This window comes from Montipora capricornis, chromosome 10, assembly GCF_036669925.1.
Source record: "Montipora capricornis isolate CH-2021 chromosome 10, ASM3666992v2, whole genome shotgun sequence".
Lineage (NCBI taxonomy): Eukaryota > Metazoa > Cnidaria > Anthozoa > Scleractinia > Acroporidae > Montipora > Montipora capricornis.
In genome coordinates this window covers 2,065,353-2,087,852 of record NC_090892.1, presented here as the reverse complement: position 1 = coordinate 2,087,852, position 22,500 = coordinate 2,065,353, and the positions used below count along the sequence as shown (strand labels likewise).

At 41.2% G+C, this 22,500-nt stretch overlaps 2 protein-coding genes across 6 annotated transcripts in view; one reads left to right on the top strand and one right to left on the bottom strand.

Moving 5' to 3' along the window:
- Nucleotides 1-6,449, top strand: part of LOC138019157 (guanylate-binding protein 2-like) — a 15,011-nt gene extending 8,562 nt beyond the window's left edge. The window contains exons 6-10 of the mRNA XM_068865846.1: nucleotides 253-403; nucleotides 1,021-1,281; nucleotides 1,657-1,779; nucleotides 4,845-4,892; nucleotides 5,196-6,449. Coding sequence (XP_068721947.1) covers nucleotides 253-403; nucleotides 1,021-1,281; nucleotides 1,657-1,779; nucleotides 4,845-4,892; nucleotides 5,196-5,447 — 835 coding nt within the window. The 3' untranslated portion in view covers nucleotides 5,448-6,449. The remainder of the gene's footprint in view (nucleotides 1-252; nucleotides 404-1,020; nucleotides 1,282-1,656; nucleotides 1,780-4,844; nucleotides 4,893-5,195) is intronic.
- Nucleotides 6,450-14,283: 7,834 nt separating this feature from the next.
- Nucleotides 14,284-22,500, bottom strand: part of LOC138022304 (protein FAM13A-like) — a 46,036-nt gene continuing 37,819 nt past the window's right edge. For all 5 annotated transcript variants that reach the window (XM_068869409.1, XM_068869407.1, XM_068869406.1 and 2 more), the window contains 8 exons: nucleotides 22,475-22,500; nucleotides 19,280-19,587; nucleotides 17,990-18,508; nucleotides 17,467-17,668; nucleotides 16,886-17,049; nucleotides 16,342-16,443; nucleotides 15,995-16,049; nucleotides 14,284-14,470 (listed from right to left, as the gene is read on the bottom strand). The exon at nucleotides 22,475-22,500 is cut by the window's right edge and continues 115 nt beyond it. In XM_068869409.1, the coding sequence (XP_068725510.1) occupies nucleotides 14,402-14,470; nucleotides 15,995-16,049; nucleotides 16,342-16,443; nucleotides 16,886-17,049; nucleotides 17,467-17,668; nucleotides 17,990-18,508; nucleotides 19,280-19,587; nucleotides 22,475-22,500 (1,445 nt within the window). In that variant the 3' untranslated portion in view covers nucleotides 14,284-14,401. The remainder of the gene's footprint in view (nucleotides 14,471-15,994; nucleotides 16,050-16,341; nucleotides 16,444-16,885; nucleotides 17,050-17,466; nucleotides 17,669-17,989; nucleotides 18,509-19,279; nucleotides 19,588-22,474) is intronic.

Sequence of the window (22,500 nt, the reverse complement as noted above, 5' to 3'; positions counted from 1 at the left end):
TTTTAGTCTCAAGAATTCATGATGTTAGAGATACAAGGCAATAGAAGTAACACAACGAAAAGAAAAAGAACAAAACTCCACATCCCATGGTAGAAGAGAAAAAAGTGTGTAAAGTGTAGCCAATAGATCTACCCAGCCATTACATCATAGGGCCATATTTGGTAGCATTTAGGTGCACATAGTTGTCGTATCAAGAAGTTCAACTCTCCCAACCTTATCCAGTTATCTTCAATGTTTTCGTTTTTATTTCAGCGGAGGAATGAAAGACTTGCGCCTCCCTTGTGATGACAAGAAAATTCGTCACCATCACGAAGAGCAATTGATTGAAGCTCTGAGTTTCTTTGAAAATCTAACCGAAGAAATCGAAGCTGCAGCAAGGTGGAATTATATTGAAGAATTAGCGGTAGGCGTTTATTTGTACTGAAGTAGAACTTTGTGTTTAAGACAAAGTGACCTTTCCTTAAAAGAGAATGCGAATAGAAAACAAAGTTTACAAAACTAGTAAAGGGCGTTCGATCTCTAGTAAAGTAATATTTATTATGTACTAATACCCCAGCCCGGCGAGAAATATTCAAGGAAAGTGGACTTGTGGGGTGTTTTCAGGCAGTGTCATATTGAACACAACAATAAGGTTTACTGAATAGCTCAACATTTTGGTAATGGAGCTCGGTGGTATACTCGCGATGACCAAAACGAGTTGTGCAGCGAAATTGAACAACTTCGCAGTAAGTCGCCACTTAATTTTGAGCCTGCAAACACTGGACATTTTCAGTTGGCTACTATAGCCAGTCCAAGATGGCGTCCAAACCCTAACAGAAAAGAAGTGACACGAAATGGTATACGTCTGCCTAACGTGGAACACGATAACCGGGAATAAAAATTTCGTTTGAAGCGGATGGCGTTATACTTGTCTGTCGGAAGGAGGACTCGCTGATTGCTTTGGTTTGCATTGCTCTGTGTGATTAGACTGTTTCCGCCTGTTGTGATTGGCCAGAGTAATGATTTCGATTCTTTTACCAGGACTACGCTAGTGATGCAGAAAGTGCATTGTTGAGAGCCAACAACAGTCGAACAGATCAGGGATGTGAAGAACTGATTAAGAGTTTGCGTGAGATATATTTGGAGCCAGTACTGATTGACCTCCGAGATCCCGAGAAGACTGATTTCCGAGTTTTGGAGGAGCGTCTGAGGTCAGCGTATGGAAAAATTGACAGTGACTTTTGGAAACAAGCACCAGGATCCAGGAGTCTGTCTTCCAACTGGGCGTATGTTTATGAACTGGTATGATGGCTTTTTTCGTAGCCAAAAATTGATTTCGTCGTTTATTCAGTATTTTCCTCCATTTGCAGCTGTGGTTGTTCAAAGGTAATCCAAGACTTTCAGCTTCTGGATTCCACGCTGTAGGTGTCTGGATTCTGAATTCCGGACTCCACCCAAAATAATTCATCACCAAATTTATCTTTTAACCTTTAAAAGTGGCTTGCTCCCAATCGTTATCGTTCGTAGGATTCGAGGGCTCGGTTCCGATTTTGACAAACAAACAAATATTCCCTGGATTTCGTACTCCAGATTACTTTGTAGGTAGCAGGATGGAGGGAACTACTGTTTGTCGGCCGTTAATTGTCTTTAATTTGATTTATTCCTATTTTATTGCAGAAACATAGTGAGGAGATGAAACAACATCTAGATATGCTTAAAACAAGGAGAGAGTATTTTGAAAAAATCGCATCTGAGAGAGTAGCCAGAGAACTTGAAGCTGAGGAAACAGAGAAAATACGGGTACGGTACTTTTATTCTGATCTTTGCTTCGTTAATCATTCGAGAACACGCTCATGAAATATATACACCTTGGAATAAGAAGATATAACGAAGAGACAAAATTTCTCTGTTACTCCGAGTTTCGTGCTCACGCACTCATCAGACAGTAGCTGTCTGATGAGTGCGTGAGCACGAAACTCGGAGTAACAGAGAATTTTGTCTCTTCGTTATATCTTCTTATTCAAAGCTCTACACTTAAAAAGTGTATTGAGCACTGTTTAACGGCATTAGCCACTTTATTACACGTATACACCTTGGAATATAATAATAGTGCAACCTACAGAATAGTGCAATGGAATGAATTGCGATGTTTTGTTGTGGTTGTGTCTCTAAAATGAATGGCAATCAAATGATTCATTCATTCATTAATTCGTTGTTTTAGTCCATCGAATCCTTCCAGATCCATCCGGACGGGAATCACTCAATATCGCCGTTTCACGGCATCTGTAAATAGTCGGTCCTTCTCAGTGTTTTGAGTCTTCGCAACCTGGTGAATTAGTGGAACTTTCTGGTAGAAACCACGCTTATCTAGCGTGAATAGTAACTGTTTTCGGGCTTGATTGTCCGAGATATTTCCTTTGCACTGATTTCAGTGATTTTACGAAGTCTGATACTGGAATGGTGTTGCAAACGGCACGGAGTTTCTTGGTTGACCACTTGAACCGGAAATTCTCGTCATTATCACTTGCGCTTTTAGCGCGGGCCCAACCGTTTCGGATCATCGAACGGAGAAATTGGTTCTACAGAGCGTCGATTCTGTAAAGGTTTCGCGCTGTAATTGTCCAGCATTGGCAGCCGTGGGTGAGACGGGACCTCAATTCGGCGTTAAAGACTAGGATTCCTGTAGCAAGCCTGATTTTGTAATTGCAGAAGAATCTTTTTCTGGATGCAAATTTTGCCACAGGTTATTCAATTAGCGTGTTGATTTCTGCGTCACCGGTGTCGTTGTTATCGAACCGGATTTGAGCGCCGTGGTAACGGAACTTCCACAAGCACGTCGGGTTCGAAAATGACCATTCTTCAGGTACCTGTCGAGTGCGCCAGACCTCGAGAATTAGCTGATACAGCTGCTGTAGAAACTGTGGGCAGCTGCAGTCTCGGGCGTGTTTCAGGAACTTGCTCGGGATATCAGTAATGGCTTTACGGTTTTTTGCCGTTTTACAGGCGTCGTCTCGTCTAGAGTTGGTGGATCGTGGTTTACCGGATTTTGTACTGAAAGTTGCTGTAGGTTGGCAATAAACTGCGGCGGAGGTTGTGAGATGAGAGCAGCGGGTGTGTTTTGAAGTGGCGGTGCTGCGAAGTGCTGCTTGAAGTGTGTGAGTAGCTTGTCTGGCCTACAACCGTGGGACGGTTTGAAGCGCTGGAGGTTGGCAAAATCCTTCTCGATTTGGCGGTAAACTGCGTTTATGTTGATTCGAGAAGCTTTGTTGTCGTAGAAGATGTTACCAAGTTGCCGTGAACATGCTCGAATGGCTCTGTGTACCTGCCGGATCGCAGCTGGATCGGCGTTGTCCGCGTGTAACTGATCTTTTCGTGATCGAAGGTCTCACATTTGCTGATCATCAGCCCATGGGGCTTGAGCTTGGTCATGCGTGTATTTTAGAAGTGTTTCGGCTGCGGCTTGTTGAAGGCATTCGGTTAACTGAGTGTTTGCTTCATCGACGGTTACGGGTGTTCTGTGCGTCGCCGCGATTTTGGTTACTGCTTGTTCATAGCTAGCTTTAACCTCGAAATCCTGAAACGCGCCAATATCATGACCGTCCGTTTCGGGCGATGTGGTCGATAGCGTTCAATACTTGGTCTGCGTGTGCGCGCTTTTGTAGGAGTCGGTGATCTGTCTCGAAGTCCGCGGCACAGTGCACTCTGCAGTTCGTGGTGTATTGTCTGAAAACAGCTTCACATCACGTAGTCCAGGCAACGCTTCGTTTTGTTGTCATTTGACCTCCATGTCCAATGACGACTCCAGTCATTCTTGAACCAACTGTTCAACACTGATAAGTTGACCTGCCTGCAGTAGTCGAGCAGTCGATCGCCATGGTCATTGTTAGAAGCGTTTGGAGTGATTTTTCAGGCCTGAATGCATAGTGTCCATCCGAAATCTGCGTTTGTGCGTTCATATCTCCAAGTACGACTAGTTTTTTTCTGGGATCGATTTTGAAGATGATTCCGACACCGTTCTTGCGAGCGTTTGCCGGGCATGACCTGTGGAACTCGAATTTCTCGGTTTTGTTGGTTTGTGGGTTGGTGGTCTCGATTTTTCTGCTGTCATTGCCGATTTTCTTGACTTCCTGCACCGCACAAACTGTTAAGCCGACTTTGACACTTGTCTCACTATCTCTTGACATTGGTCGTCGGTTGATGCAGTCCTCACATTGATGGTACCAAACTTCCATTGATGTCGTCGAAACTTTTTGGATTTGGAACTAGCAGGAGTTGTTAAAGACCGTGCTTGCATTGAGCCGGAAACTGTACAGAAGCTGTGTGTGGTGGTGAGTGACTGTTCGCTAGGTTACTCGGCCTCAGAAGAATAGACTGTTGCTCTAGTGACCGCTAACAATCTTGGTGGTGTTCTGTGGTTGCGTTTGTACACGTTTTAGACTCAGTCGATCCAGGGGACAGGTGACTCGTTTTTGGTGTTGACTTAGACTGATAACCGCTCTCAAGCTGATGCTGAGCTGCGGCGAGTCGGACCGGCTGTGTAGAATTGACAAAATTTTACTGTTTGATGGCTTCGCGGGCGATGCGAGGGTTGCACCTAGTTCGTTTCGTGAATGTAGTATCATATCTCGCAGTATCGTAGTATCGTATCTCGTCGTCTCCCAAGTGATGACCTTTTCTGTTACGAAACGTTTACACTAGGAAAAAAGATTCCAGGGGTCCTAACAAGAGCCGAAACTATGAGCTTCCGATTACCGCCGTTATTTCTTCAACTCCCCTCCGAGGCTTCGCGCTCTCTTGTTACCCCCGAACAAGTGAGACTGCTCGTAAGTTTTTAAATATTGTTCTATTGGTAAACTCTTTTTCAGCGTGGGAATGCATCTTTGAGAGAAAGCAAAGAGGATTTTAAACGCACAGTAAGTATTGTCAATCTAGATTAAACTCAAATTTATGACTTGTGCAAACCCAGGCGCTGGAGGCGGTGCGTGATATAACTCACACTGGACCTATAGAACGGAGGACGAGGACGACTACGAGTACGAGTTTTCGGTTCTGAGCACGCGCACTTCGAAAAATGTCGGTCCCCAAACCTTATGCGCATGCTCAGTACGGAAACCTCGTCCTCCGATCTAAATGTCCCGACTTCCTTGACACGTGCTGCTTACTTACACACAGCATGGTTGGTTCAATTGGTCAAGCTACCTTATTTGTCTGAATAGATCTCTCAACTTCAAAGCCAACACACCGAGGACAAAGAAGAGCTTCAGCGAATCATGGCGGAGCAAATGCGATTACAAGAGCAAGAGGCACAGGCAGCCATCACTAGAGCCAGAGAAAGGGCAGAAACAGAGAAACAGCAACATGTCAATCAGAAAAGACGACTAGAAGCAAAGATAGAGGAAACAAGGGAGAGAATTCGCAGTCAGGAGAAAACGATAAGCGATCTGCAAGAACAACTCCGAAGAATGTAATTTCATGACTTTAGGTTTCTCACATAATCATTCAGTACACTAGATATATGCTTAAACATTTTATGAGTACTTTGAGTTAAAGCGAGGAATTAAGGTGGAAAGCTTGATATCCAGTTTGATTAAATGATGAAAAAGTTAACTAAAGTAAAGACAAAACAATCTTCAAGTTGGCAGTGGTTTTAATGATACTAATGATAATGATAACGGTATTAATAATCATAATGATATTGATAAAGGGGCCACTGATAGAAAAGGCGTAACTATGACGGCTGCCTTTGATGTAGGACCGGTTAGACGTTCTTGTGAATGTGATCGGAGTGAATGGAGATGACAACGTTTATAGAGAAGGTCAGATACGTCTTGTTTACTTTATACTAAGTGCGACGTAGGGATTTAAAAAGCAAAACTTATGAAAACGAACGAGTGAGTTTTCCAACGAGTGAATAAAAATCCATTACCTGCTGATAGTTTTAATAGGTATAGAATAAAGGTGATACCGAGTAATTGCATGGTGTCTATACGAAAGGCAACAAATGCAAGGAATCGTTGTATACTTGTAATATTTCGATATAATTCTATATCATCTTCAGACTGAGGTGAAATACAGGTAGCAGAAATTTAAATACTGCGAGATGGTACATCAGCATAAGCATGTGAAAATACAAAACAAAGGACGAAACTGTCAAGACAGTCTTGACAGTGTTGTCCTTTGTTTTGTATTTTCACGTACTTTTGCTGATGTAGAATGCTATACACAAAGCTGATTGGACGTGTCTCTTTTTTCACCACTTTTACAAGGTTTATTGCCTTAAATTCTCGCTTATATACAATGTTATTTAAAGTTTTTTTTCATTTTAATTCTGAAAAATTGCTCTGGCTTTTGATGAACTTAGCCACGGTTTTCGCCGGCACTTGCTCGGTTGGTTTGCGGCACATTTAACATTGTACGATAGAAAACGGGATTCAACACGTACAAACAATTTGAAAAAGTAATGCAAACAAGAATAGCCGTGTTGATTCCTGTATTTTTCTGAACATTTCCTATCTTAGCGATGAGGGAACTTATCATGATGGGAATTTTAAACAACACATAAGAGCCACAAATTTTTAAAGCCAGTTGAGTCAGCCTTTTCTCTTGACGTTGATGTGCAGAAGTTGAGGAATCTACTGGAGAAGAACGAATTTTATTTACAATACGAATTGATGTCACAAGGACCAGTGTTATGGTGAGGATATCGACTTGGCCAAAAACAGCTGCGGTTATCTCAAAGATCTTAGGGCGTTTACTCTTGTTGTTGACGTGATAAAGTGAAAAGCAAACGAATGGCTCATTTCGAAGCAAAGTGGCAAACACGATGGGAAGTATAAGGACTACAAGCCATGTTGAAGCTATAACCTTTTTCACATTTCTTGCTGTAAGGCGTCTAGAATGTGGGCGAAGAACACCATCCTGACGATCAAGCGCCATTAGACACAAAGTTAGCGAGTTGAGAAGCCTGACAGAAGAACTCAAACAGATATTCACCAAACAAATCGCAAAAGGCAAAGTATGAATTGGAAAATACTGGATAACTGTCATTAATATCAACAGGGGCATGCAACACAGCGCCGATACAAGTCCGGTCAGAGCGAGACTACCCAGTAAAAAATGGGGCACTTTCCGAAGATTTCTCGGTCGCCGCCATAGCAATATGCAAAGCAAAAGTTGCCAGCCGTGCCTCCAAACATGTTGATGCTTGTGATTAGTAAGACAAAAAACGCAAGAGCTTCTGGGAACTGTGTTGTTTGGATGTCGCTAGAGGTGAAGGAATTAGATATGAAACTCGTTGAGTTGTTCATAACTAAAACGAGGCACGGTCCACAGCCTTGCTCCAACAACTAGTGTTTGATTCATTTCTTGTACAAAGGCATGAGGGTGTTCCGGCAGGATATGCGTACGCTTTTGGGAATGAAACTTGATTGCCAAGCTTGGCCTATTCTCCTAGATTGAACTCGGATTTTAAAACAATAAGTTAAGTCTTTATTAATGAATCTGCTTCGTGGTAATTTATGCACTGTTACTCTGGTAAATTTCCGTTTGTCCTGACTTGGAATGTCAACTGTCCAGGGAATCAATCACCCAAACAGTTAAATCAATAGCGCCAAATTATGGGTCTTTCTGCAGGTACCGGAAAGCATTGTGTTTTTGGTCACTTGGGATTAGTCTTTATTTGGAGTTGTTTTGTTTTCTGTCTTTTGTTTCTTTTGTGTTACGTAATTTGAGCTCCGGTACTTGCAGAAGCTGCCCAAATTAAAAAAAAAAAAAAACAGCTGCACAACTTATTTTAATTAACAACTAGAATGGTGGTGGGATTTCCGAGCTAATATATTTACCCTCTAGTGTCCTGTTGTGAAGCGTGGTTACCTGGGAGCTTTTAAAATCACTGAAAAAGCTTTCTGGACCACACTGGACATCAGAACAGTCACAAATATAGAGAAAACCATTAATGAATGTCTTGAATAAAAAATTCTGCAAGAATTGGAACCACGGTTCATAATCACTTTCGATTTTTTGTATGATTACTGTTGACATCCGTCGATAATCTCTTAATCCCGCCGCACTGATTATTATTTTTTTTTGCAATGAAAAAACATTTAAATACATGTGATAGACTGCTGATATCCGTCAAAACATGCTTTATCGGGCTGCATACGTTATTTTCGGGAAAAAAAAAAAACCTTCTCTCTTGAGATCGTTCACAGTTATTCGCGTTCGGAGGAAATCGCATCACTTGTGCAAAAGTACCCTTCTTGCACTCAGATGATGAGATTAGTTTGTAAACTTTCATCCTGCACCGGTAGATAGATCTACTGTCGCGTTACGCGCGAGACGTGACTGTCAAAGCGTCACGTCAGCAACAACACTGTTCTAGACAATGTTTTTCGTTTTTCCAGTTAGTTTCACGACAAAGGAGCAAGGAAGCCAAATGTTATCAATAAATGAACGAAATAAAGTAAGTTAACTCACCTTGTCTATTTTGTTTTGTCTTTTCGAGCCTTTTTTAAAGTGTTTTGGGACGGTGTTGTTCAAGAAGCTGTCGTAATCTTTCTAACTTACTTTATTTCGTTCATTCATTGATAACACTTGGTTTCTTTGCTCCTTTATCGTGAAACTAACTCAAAAAGCCAAAAAAATTGCCTTGAACAGTTTTGTTGCTGACGTGCGCTTTTCACAGCCACGTCTCGCGCGTAAGGCGAGCTTGGACCGCCTTAGTTCTCTGACCGCGGGCAACCTGTTTACTGGAAAGTGGCCGATGGAGCGAGCTTTAAAGCTCGCGCGACCGACGTCATTTGTGGGATGAGTTTGTTGGTTCTCTACTCTGCACCGAGAGGTTTTTCTCCGGGTACTCCGGTTTTCCCCTCTCCTCAAAAACCAAAATTTGATTTGATTTGCGTTAACTTGTTAATTTCAATTTACAGTGTCCCCGATTAGTGCTCTTCGGCGCTAGAAGGTTTGACACTTAAATAAAGTTCCTTTCCTTTCCTCGCTTTCTCTTCCCCTCCGGGGTCCAGTATAGCGCAATTCTAGCATTGTCATCTTTATCCCTTCTAAGGACATGCCCAACCCACCTCCATCTTCGCTTCATCAATATGTTTTCCATGCTTTCTTGTTCGCATCTCCTCAGCAGCTCTTCATTTGAGATCTTGTTTGGCCAGAATATTCTCAATATTCGACGTAAGCTTTTGTGTGGAAAACTGATACCTTGTCAAGGTCATCCTTGGTCATTCGCCAGCACTCTGATGCGTATAGAAGGGTAGAAAGAACGCAGCTCTGGTATAGTTTCAGCTTGGTCTTGATACTGTACTGCTGTGACTTCCAGATGTTATTGAACATGTTAAAGGCGTATCTGGCCTTGCTGATTCGGTTCCTAATGTCTTTGTCAGCCCCTCCTACGTTCGTGACAATACTTCCAACTATGTAAATTCTTTGGTGGTTTTAAGAACATTACCATTCACTTGGATTGTGGGTTGTGGATTTGTAATGCTTTAAGCCATGACTTCTGATTTCTTTTGGCTGATCGTCAAGCCAATCTGTTGGGCGAAATTGCAGAGGCGAGATGACTTCTCCTGCATATGTTGTTGTGTATGGGACAATAATGCTAGGTCGTCAGCAAAATCTAAGTCCTCTAGGAAAGAAAAGAGAGTCCATCTCATGCCTCTTATACGTATGTTGTGCAATGGTAAAAATGTGAAACTTTCACGTGAAATACCTCTAGTTTTCTTCGCTGAAATTTCTTCAAATTTTGCAGAGCGATAATTACTGTTTACGCCTTCCGTCTGCCATTTTATTAAGAGATTTTGTACAACAATTTTTTCAGTGTACCTAAGTTTAAGTTCAAGTTCATTTTATTCACACTTATTCAACTACAATACAACAACAAAAAGAGTAAAAAAGAAATAAAAACAGAGCTAGCTATACATTGAATTAAACATAACAAAGAAGAAAGTGTGTAGCAAGCTGCTACCACAGAGCGGTTACAAGTGGGTGGAGGTTATGTAGTGTTTATATAAACTAGTTATAAAGCTCTGGCTAAGTTAATTGCACGTCTAACTGTCAAGTAGAGAGATTTTGTACTCTTTTTTAAAACTGTCATAGGGGAGACACTTAATTTTCATAGGTATTGCTTCCCAGGTCTGTGATGCCACTACGCTAAACCTTGCCAAGCCATGCATAATTAGTTCTAGAAAATGGCCTGTACAGGTTTTGATTAGTGGCATACCAGGTCTTATAATTATGGACAGCCGAAGCTGGTTGAACTAAATCATAGAGAGCAGGAGGTATATCCTTTTTTCGATATTGTATTTTATGCACAAGAGCGCCAATTTTTAATTTAAAAATATTCTCTAACTTTAAAATTTCTAATAGTCTAAAGTACGGTGTGGGACTTCCTATTTTGTTTGCAAAAAAGATGCCGCGAATACAGTTATTTTGACTTATTTTGATTTTATGTAACTTAGTTTAGCGGTACCCCAGCTCATTATTCCATACGTTAAATACGGATATATGAGAGTATAATACAGTTGTTTGAGTGTACTCATTCTTGATTCTGCATTACCAACTTTGACATATTGTTTACGATTAGTTATATAGTCTGAAAACCATGCATGGGGAAGTCCTTGAATCCCATATTTATACAGTTTTTCTAAAAGAGTATGGTGGTTAATTGTATCGAAGGCCTTGGAAAAGTCTAAAAAGATACCACATGTTATTTGTTGATCGTCAACTGCTGATTTTAATTTCTCCACAGTTTCTAGAATGGCATATTCAGTGGAGTATCCCATTCTTTTCCTAGATAGGACCAAGAGAAAATGAGGGGACAGAGAGGGAGGCTCAAGGCGTTGGCCGGGATATGTTATGTCCACGAAAGCTATTTTTAGACGAGCGGAAGTCTTTGTTCTAGGGGAAGTCTGTCTTCCGAGACGTCCGCATGCAGTCTTGCTTCGCTCTCAGGTTCTTAGTGAAAAGAGAAAATGATGGAGCACGTGGAAGGCTGATGAATATATATTTTCTTTCAAACATCGGACCGAGGTTGGTCTGCATGCGGACGTCTCGGAAGACTTCCGCTCGTCTAAAAATAACTTTCGTGGACATGACATATCCCAAGGGCACCGGGAGCCTCCTTCTCTGTCCCCTCATTTTCTCTTGATAGGACACAAGTTGGTCATATACTAGTCTTTCCAGTACTTTACTAAAGGGAGAAATAACTGCTATTGGCCTATAATTTCCTAAATCAGATACACTGCCACTTTTAAATATTGGGGTTACTTTTGATATTTTAAAGATTTCAGATTTCAGGCTAAAAAAACACAAATTCGCTAAAAGTGACGAACTACCTTTGTAAACCCTAAATTTTTGGCCTTCAGAAGATTCCTCTGGACAAATGTCATGTAATGTCAAAGTGTAGGAAATTTTCACCGAAGGAAATGGAAGAAAATCAAAATAAAAGCAAAATAAACACTGTAAACAACCTATCTTTAGAGAGTTATAAGGTAGTAGCCAAAACGCGGGGCCGGGGTAGGGATGCCTCTTTTTTGTTTCAATTTTTGTCGTTATTCTCCTGTACTGTTGTTTTCGAATGTTCGGCATCTTTCCTTCATTTATGGTGGAAATTAGTCAAAAAATATGGAACATATGGAAGGTACGAAATGGACATCTTTGTTTGTTTTTCGAAATTAAGAGAATTTCTGACTGAAATCGGAATTTTTGTGGGGAATATACGCTAACTTCTAGAGACACTGAAGACTCGCTGAGCTCCACATTTTAAAACAACATTTTAATCTTTACTTCTTAAAAACCTTCTCCGCAGTACAATTAAAACGAAACAGAACATAGCCACAGTTCCACGATAGTGGTCACACAACGTTCTCATTTGCTTGTTTTCACAAAATTATTTTCAATGTTGTTTTTTTATCGTGATATTGGATTCGATCCCTTGATGTACGAATAGAATTGACTGGCAAGTTCCCGTGCGACTCTGGCTTTACTACAAACCGTTTGTAGTAAAGATAGACAACAACATGACACGTCCTCACGTCCAAGGGAACTTTGAGATATGGAAACAAGTCTTTACCGACATCAACACGAACGAACAAGCAAGTGAGAACATTGCGTGACGATCATCGTGGAACTGCGATTCTTTTTTTTTTCTCAAGAAGTAAACATTACAATGCTACAGGAATGCAATGCTATTTTAAAGTGTGGAGTTCAGCGAGTCTTTAGCGTTTCTGGCAGTTGGCGTATATTTCATAAACTCCAATTTCAGCATTTTCGGAAATTACCTTAATTTCGAAAAAGAAAGACGAAGTCACATGCTCGAAAAGATGTCCCTTAAGAACTTTCATAGCTACCGTAAGTTCCTTAATGTTTTTGACTAATTTCCACTATAAATTAAGGACAAATGCCGGTCATTCGAAAACAACAGTACAGAATAACGATAAAAATTGAAACAAAAAAAGGGGAAAAAAAAAGGCACCCGGACCCAGGCTACTACCGAGTTATAATTCCAGTAAAACCCCGTTAATTTAACATTGGTGGTTGAAATGAGTAGTTCTGTCTTTTAGAAGTCTATTTCGATAGACCTGAGAGAGGTGCGACAAGGAGCAATACGAAAATTCCCGTGGATAGTGGATACTATTGCGCGCCAAATCAACAGCGAATAACCATATGGAGCCACCTTAAGAATGACATACTATCCAGATTTTTTTCAAACTTGGCACAACTGATATTCATACACAGGACATTTAAAAAATGCAATAAAAAGATGGGGCTTATATTTGGAGGGGCGATTTAACGGAAGGTTTTTTCCTTATCGCTTTGGGGCGCTTATATTTGGAGGGGGCTTATACATGGAGGGGGTAATTTTCGGAATTTTACGGTATTTCATGAATTTGATTATATTTGTATAGGTAATCACATGATTTCGATTCCAATTTGGAATAAATAAGCACGAGCCCGTAGGGCGAGTGCAATTTATTCCAAATTGCGCGAGAAAAATGATGTGATTACTTATTAATAAACATGAAAAAAAAATCGAGATGCTTAAAGCAGAAGAAACGCACGCGTATCACGCAATCAGGGAAAAATTGCGCCATACAGGGCGCGCGCTTGATTTGAAAACAAACGATTTGATTGGTTCTGACCAAACCCTATTGTTTGTTCGCCAATCATAATCCAGAATTTCGATGCGTAATTTGCACTGCTATTACACTTTTTGCACTGTTACACTTGAACTGCACTGCTCTCAGCCAATCAGAATCGAGAAATTTTTTCATGTATATTAATATAGATATTTGCGCTCTATAAGTCTTAAATTAATTAATTGAATCAATCGCACTGCCAAGAGCCAATCAGATTGCAAGGATCACCTGCGATTTCTAAATAGATGTAATGAATCTTTTTCAACTTGTTTGATAAAACCAGATCTTTCTTGAGGCCTGGTCAAACGCTCGTAACATTTCTATGGAGCCCGAACGTACTCATGGGTAGCAAGGACTTTCATAAAATGAACTTTTACCATCATAAAATGACCGGCTTCGTAAAATGACCTCTGACCAAACGATGGGACTTATGCAACAAGAAATGGCACACGATTAGCAAAACCAAAAAGACCTTCATAAAATGACCTTTTTACTTTCATAAATTGACCTTGGACTATTAAACAATGGGACGTTATGCATCAAGAAATGGGGCACTATTGGCAAATCACAGTACCTTCATAAAATGAATTCTCACTATCAATTCGCAACACAGCGTGAACATGCAACTGATGCAACATTAAATTCGAAAAGTACAGCATAAAATGCAAGATCAGTACAATGAAATGCGACTTTAAAATTTTGACACCAATACCGCTCCATACATTTCAACGCAACATCTTTCAACATTGTTGGGCACAACATGTTGCATGCGTTTGGCCACCGTGTTGCGATATGTTGCAACAAGTTGGATGATGTTGGATCAAATTTGAAAGCGGTCAAAATTTTCGTGCAACATTTTGGATTTTGCATGATGATGTACTCTCTTGGCCACGTTCACGCAACATGCATATGATTGCACGAGGGCATGTGTGCTTGGTCCACTTGTTGCGCGCCAGGGGCCTGGGGCACATAAACATTGACATGTTGCGTTGAAAATGTTGAGAACGTTGCATGTCGCAACATCATGCAATGCAATGTTGAAAGGTTGCGAGCGTTTGGCCAGGCCTTAACACGCAAGCTACCGTGTCAAAACAGCTATAATAAATGGTTGGTTCGCGAGCTTACGAATCGTATAAACACAAATACTTTCACTACCAAACACAAAAAATAACGTTTAATCTTCTCTTAAAACTCTATATAAATTCACTGAGTGTAACAACGTTATTTTTTTTAACAACTCAAGGGAACAATATTTACAAGCATGGCTGTTAATTCGGTCACAACGTGTTGCTAGCTTTTCGCTTGGCTAATAAAGCCTCTATGAGCTTTAACTGATGCTTGATGTGCTGCAAGAGAAACGAAAACATTTCTTACTGCATAAATATACCAGAATTAAGGCAGACAAAAGATGGTGTTTTACTGGTAATTCTAAATGACAGATCGTCGCGCACGTTCTACACGTTCTGCCAGTTCTACAGAGTTCACATAGTAAAAAAACAAAACACATTTAATACATCACAACACATCTCGGTAATGCTCAGACAGGGCTTGTATTGAGCCTTTAAGTGCCTATGAAGTGAATTTTTTTAACCCAATGACACCCGACCCGCCCCACTTGACGAGTAAAATCGTCTGGAGTCAGAGTAAAATCTATTACTGCGATTTTCATAATTCTGCGGAAACTCATCTCAAGTGCTAAGCGCCAACATGCGTCTTGGCTTCCATCAATCAAATTCGCGAACATAGGCGGGAAGATCGACTCCGCCTCCGGAAAGTGAATTGGAGTTTTTGTTTAGTCCACAGCTCGAATACCATTATTAATATCCTTTTAGAGGTTCTTCAGTAAAAAGATTCGTACGGTTTCCATCGCTTTCCATCAGCGTCGATTTCGTGCGAACCAAAGATGCTGATTGGTAGGTTACGTCATGCATCAATCGATTTCGTTTGACTGATGGAAGCCAAAACGCGGTTTGGCCAATGGCGCTTGAAAATGAAATTCCGCAAAATTATGAAAATCGCAGTAAGTCCCACTCCTTGGAGTCAATGGGTTAAATGGGTTAAAAGGGTTTTTGAGTGGATGTTAAGCCACTGTCACACGTTGAAACTTTGCCGGAGCTGAAATTTATGTGCAACGGCGCTACGAAACAAGTTTCAGCAGGCGTTGCACCGTGCAACATATATTTTTCAGCTAAAAGTTTCAACGTTTAACAGCGGCTTTACGTATTTTTGAAGCTTCAGTTGATTTCGATTGATGGAAGCCAAAACGCAGTTTGGCCGTGTGTCTTGATTTCGAAATGACAAAAGAAATTTTCAAGAGTCAACGAAACTCCTCTTTTTTCCCGACCTCTTAACAACTTAAAATGTCAATCATTCGTGTCCCGTGGACAAGGAACGAATTTTTGCTCGGAGGTGACGCAGAGAATGTCTCGACGAGTTGTTAACTTCTCACACCGCCTTGTAGCGCTGTGGAAGCATCCATTATTCAGCGAGAAAACTTATCAAGTATAGTCGATTTTCTGCGAAAAAAGTGACGGATGGCGAAGAACGTATGTCCTTAACAGAGTTGTTCAACTAGTATGTCACCTGGTCACCTCGCCAACGTTACAACCCGTCAAGACTGAGACACAAGGAATCATTTTTAGCCATGAACATGGTACCAAGTTAGCCAGAAGGCCTATACGACACTGCTCCTCTTGAGACCGTACTTTAGTTAAGTACATTCTTATCTTAGTTTGCTCTTTGCAGCCTTTGACGTTTATGACATCGTCATAACCTCGGCGTTCTGTCATAAGCTTGATGTGATCAACTTGACGTTTATAACATTCGCTCTTATGTCGAAAAAGTGTGAAGTACAAAGAATTATGTGACACCTTATATTCTTGGTACTCTGGTTCCATGTCACCTCTGTCTTCTCTCTGGACACGCCTGTTAAGGAAAAGCAACTTGATCAAACGCAAATAGTGCTTAACGCCCTATACTTCACTTGATTTAGGCGTCTGCGTAGGTAGGTGATACTGAGCATGCACCCGAAAGTTTCTTCCCAGCCTTTCTTCATGAAGAAGGCTAAACAACTGAGTCGCAAGACGTGCAACTAGGAAATATCATAGGGCCGCCGAAAAGCTCACAAATATTTTCGACAATTCTATCCAGAGTGATCTGCATGTAAAACAACACAATTTCACCAGCAGCATCCTTTGGCGGTTCACACACCACATACCGTCCTGTTTTCTCGAAGAAATCATCTTCAAATGTCTTGAGTTTTTTTCTCATTTTCTTTTTCTCTTTCCTTTTTAATTCTAGCTGTTCGTTGAGTTCCTGCCTAGAAGAAAAAAAGAAACTATCCAGTGTTACCAAGAAAAAAATCGAAAGCTCTCTAAAGATCGTGCTACTTTATGTATTGTTCGTGAAATCATCGACAATATGAGTACAGTTTTCTGCCGCTTTACTTCTACAGTTCGTGTCACTTTATGGTTGTTTAGAATTGTAGTCTCCTGACATTCGTTTTTTGAAGGCCCCTTGTTTCATCACTTTTAAGGGCCTTTCGATTACATCAAGGTTTGTTCGGCAAATCACAATAGATAAATTCTTCACTTCAAAAACGTGGAGACTGGTTCGTTTGTGGCGTCGTGGGATTCTTTGAGTACACGGTAAGCTCAGTTGACCACACACAACTGAAAGAACAAGCAAAGGAAGCGCTACGTGGGATAGCTATTTAAACCTATGCTTAACTGATCTGTTTGGTGGATATGCGGCACACGTACCGTGTCATCGTATGAAACTTATCATCCTCTCTAAGCTGAGCTACAGTGGTACTGATGCTTAATGTATCCTGTATCGTGTCACTTAGCCCCTCGTTATCACTGTCTTGTGTATCTGCAAGTGCTGCATCCAGCGATTTGCCTGGCAAGCGACTTCTTGACGAGCCCTACGAAATAAATGCAAGATCAAATGTTATCCTATGAAAAACATCTACATAATAATAATAATTTTCTAATTTAATAATTTGTTTGTTTATCCACGTACACCTTAAGAGCGCCCAGGAGCTCGTCCAACACGTGTCTGTGCATTCCGGATCGAATTGGAATTTGGCAGTGTAGTTCTTTCTGGAGAGGGAAAACCGGAAAAAAACTTCTCGGAGCAAGGAGAGAACCAACTACAAACTCAACCCACATATGACGGTGGGACCGGGAATCGAACACGGGCCACATTGGTGGGAGGCGAGTGCTCTCACCACTGCGCCACCTCTGGTCCCACCATATCATCTTAAAAGGTTTCACATAGGAAATCCCGCTACGCCTCAGAATAAACATGCAACTTGGATTAATGAAAAAGTAATTCATACTCTTCCAGATGTAACGGGGAGGGACTGCGTCAATCTTGCAGGAGAGCCACCACTTGGCGAGTGTAACGGTGCATCTTCGTGAATTGGAGCCAGATCTGACATTAACCTGTCAATTGAACTGGTTCGAGGACGACCACCGCTTGGCAATTTGATCGCTGCTTCTGAAGCTGGTGCAGCAAGTTTCCGTTTGATAGTACGATACCTAGAAACGTCAAAAAAAAAGTTTGTTACTAAATTTAACGGTGGAATATAGTAAAACGACAAGAAAATTAGGCGGACTGTTTCTTCCATATTAACTTAGAACAGTTTCTCGCAGCAACAACCAAGATACGCAAGATATTTTAAAAGCACCAAGTTCTAAAAAAGACCGTTGAGCAAAAGAACGCTCGTCATGGATTAAAAAAGCCCATGGTACAGTCTAAAAATCTCGCGTTATCGTTGGCCACCTTGCAAACGGAATATAACCTCTTGTCTTCTCGTCCTTCTATAGAGCTGAGAAAGCTTGCGAAAGTCGCGTACCAACCTGTCATACAAAGGTCTCATGACATCCTTATCCTTTTTTGTCCTTGGCCGACCAAACAAGCTTTCGTGCTGCAGGAGTGCTTTCTGTACCGCCAACTTTTCATCCTGCAGCTGCTCTCGCGCCATCAACTCCACCTCCTCGGGCCTTCCATCCTCTCCTCTCTTCTCGTCCAGCCGAAGCAGTAACCTCTGCAGCGAGTCCTCAATAGTGGCCGGAGTGGTCGTCAGTAGCGGCTCACTGCGGCTACCTTTCATACCTTGACTGATGCTCATTGGAGGTACAGTCTCGTTCAGACGTCCTGCTTCCTCCTTAGCTCGCTCTTTTAATTCTCGGAGCTGTTTCCTTGCTCGACCAAGTTCGGCTACGTATTTCTTGATGGGTGCCTTCTCGCTTTGTAAAGGCCTCCTGCAATGCTCATCTTCGAATGCATCTTCAAAATCTCGTATTTTCTTTTTTAGTTGACTGATTGTTTTTGTGAGTTGCTTGATTGTTTGTTCACCCTTTGGGGAGGAATCCATCCTGAACGGCAAGAAAGAAGATTTATTACAAGTGTTTATTTATTTCAAATTGCACGAGAAAAATCATGTGGTTACTTATTAATATACACGAAGAAAAAAAAGTCGAGATGGTTGAGCAGAAGAAACGCACCCGTATCACGCAATCAGGGGAACACTGCACCATAAATTGCACCATCTGGGGCGCGCACTTGATTTGATATCAAACGATTTGATTGGTTCTGACCAAACCCTATTGCCTATTAGCCAATCATAATCCAGCCTTTCGATGTGTAATTTGCACCGGTATTACACTTTTTGCACAGTGTTACACTTGGACTGCACTGCTCTCAGCCAATCAGAATCGAGTATTTTTTTTACTGTGTAAAACTGGAGAACGCATCAAGCAAAGTCCATTCATCCCCAGGACTGACAGCAGGTATAGTCCAATGACCATTTCATGTTTCAACACTGGGTCAGGTAATTTCACTCTCTTTTGCAACATAAAATTACGGGTTTTCAGAAGAAGGTTTAACGATAAGAACACTTCGTGCCCTCTGAGCGGGACCAGTTGGACCAGTTGACACTGGGAAAATCCGAGCAAGGGTAAATGTTGAGCACAGGACAAACAAATTTACCATCTATTTCAAGACTCTGGGTTTTGGTCTCACGACTTTAAGTGCTGTAACAAATGAAATGATCTCAACAGCCCAACATGACGTTAGTGCAGATCATTTCACAACACTGGCAAACTCAGTGAACAACGACAACTCAGCTGCTTTAGATACGAACCAACCTTCTTTCAAACCACGAATGCTCAATCTGCTCATGGGGTGGTGATGGGGGACACTCATAAGGAATAGTCCGGGTATCAATGGTAAGGGGCCGAGTACGAGGGGACACTAATGCTTCATCTGTGTTGAGCCCGTCGTATCGTTCCCTAGGTGATAGCTGTATGATGTCTGGGATTGAATCGTCCTGTTGAAGTTTGTAGAGCTCCAGCGGAGGAACGGCGGGTGAAGTATGGTGCTTTTTGTTGTAGTGTTTACCCAGATTATCTCTCATAGGCCTAAAGGGAGCTGCATCGACTTCATCTACATCTCCCTGTAAAAGAGAAACGATGGACACTGAGATTAGCCATTGTCATATAAAGAAAATTGAGTTGAGACTTAGTGTGATCCTTAAGTAAGTTCTCGTAGCAACGAGACTGCGGCTTAACGATTCCTACAATACCGTACAAGCACAATCCGGAAAAGAACCCTCGTTTGACAAAATACAATCAACCCAGTCCTCCTAACAAAGTATCCGAGCCACTGTATATTTCCATCATGGAACTCTGCAGATTGGTCCGTGAAAACAAATTGGGATGACCTCGTTGATGTATTTTAAGATTTTAAGATCATGACGGTTAGGGCCGGAGGGACTTTACTTGAGCAGTAACGTATGGATAGCCTGCAAAATTCAAGTTTAGTTAAGGACGGTGCTTACTAATGTTATTGCGCATACGATCTGCGCATCTCGAGATACTTGGATTTCCTATCGGTGATGCTTATTAATACAGTGATATTTTTGCGCGGTTTAAACCTATCCGGAGAAAGTATATCTTAAAAAGTACTCTTGGTATCCAAAAAGAAAACTGGGGGTAACCATGCATTTTTGAGAGATAATCAAGCTTCAATTTGAGAAAGAACGCCATACATTGCTTTGTATTATAAAGCTTTTTACAAATATCAGGGGTTTCAATAAGCACCGACGGCCGACGAAACGCGTCGGCTGCATCGCTCAGAGAAGTCGGCTACTTTTTACCCTACATTGAATTAATTGAAGGATTCCGTCAAACCTGAAGTAAAATTAATTTTTGATCGACTTGAATGTACCTTTTTTAACCTCAATTTCAAAATAATTATCAGATTTGATATTGCCATCTTTGAGCTACAGTGCACGGCTATAACTTTTTTCCGCATTTTGGCCTAGACCAACCGTCACATTTTTTATGTAATTCAATTACGTTTAGTTACGTCCCCAAACATATCAAGACGTTTAATGTAAAACAGGTCGTTATTGAGTAATCGTTGCATCAAGACTTGTTTTCCAAAAACAGTAAATTTTTCGTTAGTTTCATCGGTTAAGCCTTTTCGTTTGTTCAGATTAAAATGACATATTCTTATCGTTCGACAGAACTGATTTCTCATGTTGAGAAATGTTGAAATTCGCGCTTGAAAAAACGCGCAAAAAAGGTTTGCCGTTCCCGGCAGCTTGAAATTGGTAGTAATGATGACATGAAGTTGTCGAAACATCATATAACGTTAAAAATCGTTAATTTTCCTTTTGAAATGGTTTTCCAAATCTTTCTTCGCTGGAAATTATCAAAAGAATGCGCTTAATTGCACACTCAGTGTCTCTGTTGATTAGAAATCTTCCTTCATCTTCAGTGCTGGAAATCACATTTCAGAGCTTCCAGATTTCACAATCGTCTGGGGAAGCATGCCCCCAGACCCCCTAGACAAAGGGGCCTAACGGCCCCTTCTTGATACAGTCGGCTACTAGACTCAAACCAGCTGCCTACTTCAAATTTTATTGAAACCCCTGAAATATTATTCATCAATTATCTTTGCGTAGTTACAATTTTCTTTTTGGATTTCAATAACACTTGTTAAGATCTACAGTTCCTGCAAAATCATAAACTGGGGCAAAAATATCTTTGAATTGGTAGGCACCGTCCTTAAAACGGAATTTAAAATGGGATTTAAAACCATGACCCCTGCGACCCGCAGTGCTATACCAATTCAACTTTCAAGCCAACTGAAAGCTGGTCAGTTTGTGAGTTCGTAATTAACTCGTTGAGGATGTGAGCATGAAGACTATCCGTGCATACGGCGAGAGCTACTGAAATTGAAATTGACCAATCAGAATTCGGCGAGCGGGAAAAACTATGCTATTCGACGTCACTTCAATAGCACTTGTCGGAGCTATCAGCGGTTTTGTCACATAAACGAGGATAAGGGGTCATTTTGGAACGAACTGACCCTTAAGCCTCCTTTGCATGTAGTTTTAAACAAAAGTGAAATGTGCCTGCAGGCTCAACTCCAATAAGGTCTACTGTTCGCAATTAAAGGGTCAGAAAACCATTTAAATGGTTTTGTGGCAACGTTTTTGTCAAAAGCTTTGGCGCCAAAACTGGGTTGACAGCGGGCGCCTTTTCGAACGTTAGCTGTTGTGCTTAGGCTGTTATTTGTGCTTTTTCTAACTATTTTAAGACGAATTCAGTATGATATTTTCGAATCTAGCCTGAGAAGACGTCAAAACTGTATTGATAATGTATTTATTTGTATTAACTTCGCGAAAAAAGACTTTGGTGGCGTCCTTTCGACAAGGTAGATCGACAAAAAAGTCGTTTGCGCAAAAAAAAAATGCACCGTTTTCGATGAAAGGGAAAATGATTGACAGGTAGTTCGTGAATAGGTGATATTTGTTTACATATAAGAATTAGAAGAAAGGTGAGCGAAATCCGCGGTATTTTTCAATTTCCAGTAACCCATTTCGAATCATGAGCTGACGCGAACAGCTTTAGAACTGTGTGTGTGGCTTACACGCGCGCGCTCAGCTGAAAACCCTTTCGAGCCTCCTTTGGGCCGACGTTTAGTTTTAAACCGCTGCGATAATCGTAAGTGATATAGTAGGTCTGTCGTAAGCTTGTCGCACCCGCCAAAAATCGTACCGTGTAAATCGGCCCTTAAACTTTTACTTCTAACTCGTTCCCAGTCCATTTCGGTAAAAACAAACACGATGGCTTCAAGAGAGACGAGTATGATTATTGTGGGGTTAACAAAGTTTTCTGGTGATCGAGGGCAAAGGTTGAGGTTAAGTGAGAACGTAGAGGGGATAAGTCTCGGCCGAAGATATATGTGCTGCGCTTCGAAGTGCAGCCGTTGAATCATAAATTTTCAACATAGTGCATATCGTTTCTACAAATTTATGTCTTTACTCTTACCTCTGGTCTGAGCGCTGAGGAAGAAG